The following is a 5,893-nucleotide window of genomic DNA, read 5'->3' as shown; positions in this document are numbered from 1 at the left end:
GAGTGCAAAGGGTTAATATCAACAACGTGGTACAGTGAATTCGCAATGAGTGTTCCAAGGCTCGTCGGCACTGAATATTAAATATTTCGTAAACTAATAGTCACATGCGACTGAAACAAATATTATTGACTTCAGAATTCCAACATCTATCGCTAGGCTAACTGTCATTAAAAACTAAACGTCACATCTGCGGACCTCTCCTTGTCACTGCCGAAGACCCTTTGGAACACTAATCGAGGATTTACTGTACTTGACTTCGACTCTAAGGAAACCGAATAATATTCTTCTTTGTTGAATCGATTGTCAAATCCTCGACACGAGTCAGACTCGATGATACAGGGCAAGAGGTTAGACAATAAAAAAAAAAAGGTACTCTGTTACGTAGTAAAATAATTCTACATGTCATGCTGTTTTGCTTAGTAAGTTTCCTGGTGAAAAATAATGTTCTATTCAAACGTTCGCGAGATCTAACGCCACTGCTCGGTGAGAAATCCTATTTTGCGTGTCAGAATTACAATGTATACTGGGAATCACCGTCGAGCTTCGTAATCTAAAAAAAAAAAAAAAACCCAGTCCCGTGTGTTTAGATTCGTGTGTAATGCTTGCGCTGATATGGATGGTTCCTTGTTGCACGCCAGGGTCTTAGGAACTTTCCTCTGTGCCTAACACTCTGGTCTAAAAAATCCTAGATCGTATATCTTTCGTCGTTATGCAACAAGCTTGAAGAGCACTTGCGCGTCCTTTTAAATTCTTTTAAGGAACAGATTCACCATTGGTCTTACGAGGTCGAGTGTTTATTATCTCGACGATCTTGGGGGGATCGCCGATGAGATTAACCGGTTCGAGTTCATAAGTGCTTGTCACGACGGCACAAGCTATCTCAGCACTTTCTTTTTCGTCTCGTTTTTCAATGTGAATTACGGCACTTGTGATAAATTCCCGGCATCTGTGCAAAGACAAGCTAACACCGTCTCTACACAGTGCAATATTTATGATGCGACTACTTGTAAATCCCGCGTCACGGCGTATGGTCACAATTGCAGATGGTATTCGGTGAGGGGATCGAATTCCTTTTGGTGGGTGGAATTCAACGCCATAACGTATCCCCATAGTCGCATTGCAGCAGCGCATACCCTTTGTATCTCGTCCACTTCCTCGAAGTCGAGATCGGCCCGCCAGTGAAACGGCGCGACTTTTGAATTACGGAAGGTGCTCGACACACCGCCGACGTCATTCTTTGTATGAGTATCCAAAAATCTTTTTACATTTATATGAAAGTCCAAACCGTAAAAATTGTATAGGTTCTTCACGTGTCTGTACGGATCTACGGATAAGTCTTCGTAACGTACTACCCTGTTGAGCATAGAAATACATATTATTTGTATACGGTTGAAAGTAGGTTATGTTACATCACAGATGGCGTATCATTACTTTAACATTTTAAAAAGAAGAATCCTGATGAAATTTTCTTAAAATTATAAGAACAGCGAAGACCTTATTATTTTCACCGCATTAGTCTGAAACATAATCGAAATTGAACGAGTTCCGAACGTCAAAACTTTTACAATGATCTATGAATTTGTTAATAAATAAGACAAACACAGGCCATTTATCTAACAAGTAGAATTCACGCGGGCCGCACAATATATATTTATATTATTTAGTTATTTCAATTTTTGAAATTCCCGTTATATATTATATACAAAAAAATATTAAAATTGCGTACATTTTGACAATGTTTTCAATTCGTACAAAATATAAGTCGTTGCGGTTGACCAGTTTGACACCCCTTATCTAACCTACACCTTTGCTGTCACTGAAAAGAGAATGGGCGCACATGTCTATATATAGCGTTGCAACGAGAAACGTGTCAATCGATTTTATATGTATAAACTCTCTCTAGCACAGTATCAATTATAAAAGAATACTTTACCTGAAAGTACGTGGATACTTTTTTATTAATCGTACTGCTGCGCTGAAATCCGACACCATGTCAGCGCATACTAATGCCGGATCCGAGCAATCTGGATTAGTGGGACACCATTCCCGGTGCTTTCTAGATTGCAAGATTCCACGGGGATCTCGAATCAATAAAACTAATCGTATTCCTAAACTGTAACACGAGGTTTATTATATATTTCTCTGCCGAAAAACAAAAACTAAAACCGAAAAAATTTGTTTACAAAAATATTCTTACTCTTCTTGGTCTAAAAGTTTCTCCGCTGCACGCAGCCTCAAACGAACGATTTTCATGGATTGAAATGGAAATAATTTACAAAATCTGGAAACGAAGCGTGGATCCCAACAAATTTTCTTGTGTGCCTGACATTGCCTCCATAAATGTGTATTATGATTGAAAACCCACGGATGCGTTTTACCATATTCTAAATATCGATCTGAGAGAATTAATAATGGGAAATTAATTAACTTTCATGACGCGTTTGATAATTGTACGAAACAAAATTTACCAAGATTATTAAAATCACATCTTAATAAAGATTCGAGGTTTCCAAGAGCTTCGTCCGCGAGTGGGGGTCCCCGAATTTGCACAATCCCAAAGTCTAACAGGGGCTCGTAGTGGTAAAAATTTGCTGGATGTGCGTTTATGACGTCGCCAAGAAACGTGCTTCCACTTCGCCAGCTTGTCAAAATCACGCTCCTCATTGGTCTTCCACCTTTCTCCATTACTAAATCCTCCAACTTGCTATATTATATATAATTATTACAAATATATCAAACAGAAATGTTTCAACAAGTGACATTGGTAAAACATACCTAACATTGACGCTATATTTTCCATTCGGGTACCTGTAGTCCTCCATTTCTCTCTGGATCGCTTTTCTTTGTTGGTCCACAACCTCTTGGATTTCAGAGAGCGTGACATTTTCTGTGGATGCCCTAAAATACGCCTGTGAACGATGCACAGAATTTGTGTTAAGAAATTCTATTATCTTTGAGAGCGAAAATTTCGATGAGAAAAGCAGAAGCAGAGCAGTATAGTATGAACTTTTTACAGTGCTTATTTCTATAGCCGTATTAAATGCATTATGAGTTAATTGCTTTGTTACAGACGAAGGGTTTCAACACACGACAGATATTCACTTACCCACTTTATATATGTATTTTTTTGAGATTAGAATTTAATGGGATAGATATGCTACGTGCAGTACCAAGTCGTCTACTTTTTTCTATGCTAAATTATTTACTGATGCTGTTCATTCATGGTATTGGTTTAGAATGATAAAACACACATGGATCTATGTGTATATATACACGTATTGCTTACCGTTACTGGTTCTTGAATTTTGACAAGGCGGGGTCTTATCTCAACATCCTATATTGAAGAAAATATCGGTAATTTAGTGATTGAAATGTGCGATTTGCATTGTGAACACAATAATGTTGTCGACTTAACCAGGACAATATCTTTCTCCCTCTTTCTCTGTGCAGGTAGTGAATTAGTGTCTGAAAACGTGCGATGGTGCAAATAAAAGTATGTACGTACTACTCTTGGGTGTTTTATAGAAAATGAAACATGAAAAGATTTTGACTTAAGCTAACATGCAACTCTTAATAGTGAAATAAAACCTGTTTCAAAGCTTTGTTATTTATACATGTCTTGGATATTGCCACTTTTGGCACAAATGAAGGTAGTTAAATTTGCACAATTCGTAGTCATGATGTTTACAGACTAGTTAATTTTTTTGCATGTTAGGCAAGCTTCCTCGACTTAATAATCATTTACCCATGTGACTTTAAGCGGATTACTTCCAAGGATCTCTGACAACAGTTGTCCTTAGGCGCTGCATGAAACATAAAATGGCAAAGGAGAAGATGTGGAAACAGGGAGAAAGAGAACTGGCGACTCTTTGTGTGGCTCAAAATATTCATTGTTAGCGTACAAGTGGAAAAAAGTTAGGTGCAAAAGTTAGACTTTACCATCAGAAAGAGCGTGTTTGGCGTGACTCAATTTAGAGCAATCCCCACCTCCGATTTATTACTGACCGATATTACCGGCTGCAGTCGATGCTCGAGATAGCTGCTGTAGCGTTGATTAAATGCTAAGAAGAAGATGCAGAGGGACGCCAGGCCTATAAGAGCATAGAAGCTGACTCGTTTTGACATCCTTGGTCCTGCGGTAGACATACAAAGGATGCATTCAGAGATCATCTTGTGTGTACAGTCTCTAAGACGACTGACCCCTATAACATCAGGATTTCTCTTCACATTCTCTAATCACTCCAAAAAATTTGTGACAACGGGTGGAAATTCCCCATTCTCTCACAATACCATTGGTACATAATTTTTGGTGAAATATTGTACACCGTGTCACAGAATAAAACAACGATCGTTTCAATGATTTCTCGGACAGCAAAACGTATGCATGTGTGGACACTGAACGAAGATCGACTCGAAGTACGGATGGACTTTAGCTTACCTCAAGATCGAGCAGTCGCATTTGGAGGTTTCGAGTGAATGATACAACGGTTCGTTTCCGTAGACGAAGAAACCCTCACGTTTTCCTCGACATTTTGATGTGGCGACAGGGAACACAGAAGCTACGTTCACCGTTCATCGTGATCCACTGACGCAGGGATACCCGTACTGCGGCGGCTAACCACACGACGATGACCACTCGTGTGCCGTCTCTTCATGTGTGTGAGTGCATTGGTTCCATCGCGTGTATAGCAGGCATGGGCACGACCGATATGCAACGCTGAAATATACACACTCGAGGAATAGCCGCACGCCAGCCTACGCTGGTAGCCGTTGCGATTGCGCCACGGAGAATGTCGGAGGCGGCCAGTATCGAAAACTGTCCGAACGACGACCTCGTATTTCGTCGGCAAACGATTTTGTCCCACGAAGATTCATGATTATTTTATCGTATTCGCAACGCTTATTCGGTCCGTTGTCCGATTTTTCGAACGCAACGTGTGCGAAACGATGGTGGGCAACACCAAGCTTGTTAAATCACAAGTCACGTTGTTACATCGAGCTCGCCTCGAACAGAGTCCAAGCCCAAACGGATTTTAATTATCAGCGTAATAGGAAGCAGAAGTTCCTCGCTGAATATGATATCACGCAGAGCCACGCACTAACTTGTTTCCGGTGTAACTATTTACGCGTCTACATCAGCAATGTCACTTCGTCATTTTGACGGCTGCGGAATTATCACGTGTTTCTCACGGCATCGTGGGTTGAATGGTTGATACCGCGATAACGCAATTGATATGAAAATTAATTATGAAAAAGTAGTATCCAATTATTATTCAATGCATCCTCACAGAAACGTGATTGGTTAAAATCTACAGGATACTAGAAAGAAGATGATACATTGTACTCAGTCTTTTTATTTGCAATTATAACAACACAATTAATAAGAACAATGTGTTGGAATCAGAAAAATATTTGGTCCCGCGAAAAAATACCAAAACGTCGATTACCGACCGATGGTAAAACAGGTTCAATAATCTTCCACGGCGTTATGAAACTCCGCCACCAGGTGTCGCCACGGTTCGCTCAACGGCCGAAATATTCAAAACCGACAGCTGCACCGGAAAAAGAACCTTCCCTCTCGCGAAGATTGCTAATTGTCCTGATTAGCGGGGACACGTGGACCATGGAAGGGTTTTCGCTATTCTAAACGGCGAAAGTCACGTCATCGTGGGAACATGTGTCGAAGCGGGCAACATTATTCGGTAGCCCCCTCGTGGTGGGGTTACAGAGGGGTCGGCGGCGCCGCAGCATGCGTTGCCCATGGCGTTTGATGGGCCGCCCAGCAAGAGCAGACTCAGTCGGATGCTGTTGCTCGAGCGGCACGGTTGTCGGTGCGCGTCGTGAGCCTCCGGGGGGATATACATATTTCATCGCTAAACTCTCTCGTCCCTTT

The 5,893-nt window shown here is 40.9% G+C and overlaps 1 protein-coding gene across 1 annotated transcript; it reads right to left on the bottom strand.

Moving 5' to 3' along the window:
- Nucleotides 1-962: 962 nt before the first annotated feature.
- Nucleotides 963-4,136, bottom strand: LOC107189654 (carbohydrate sulfotransferase 4-like). Its single transcript, XM_015578241.1, has 7 exons — nucleotides 4,006-4,136; nucleotides 3,287-3,334; nucleotides 2,776-2,909; nucleotides 2,469-2,704; nucleotides 2,198-2,396; nucleotides 1,934-2,113; nucleotides 963-1,353 (listed from the first exon to the last, which is right to left on the bottom strand). The coding sequence occupies exons 1-7, from the start codon at nucleotides 4,123-4,125 to the stop codon at nucleotides 1,032-1,034; spliced, it is 1,239 nt and encodes a 412-aa protein (XP_015433727.1). The 5' UTR covers nucleotides 4,126-4,136; the 3' UTR covers nucleotides 963-1,031.
- Nucleotides 4,137-5,893: the final 1,757 nt, after the last annotated feature.

The sequence above is a fragment of the Dufourea novaeangliae genome, unplaced genomic scaffold (assembly GCF_001272555.1).
Source record: "Dufourea novaeangliae isolate 0120121106 unplaced genomic scaffold, ASM127255v1 scaffold23, whole genome shotgun sequence".
NCBI classification, from domain to species: domain Eukaryota; kingdom Metazoa; phylum Arthropoda; class Insecta; order Hymenoptera; family Halictidae; genus Dufourea; species Dufourea novaeangliae.
This window is presented reverse-complemented; position numbering and strand designations above follow the sequence as displayed.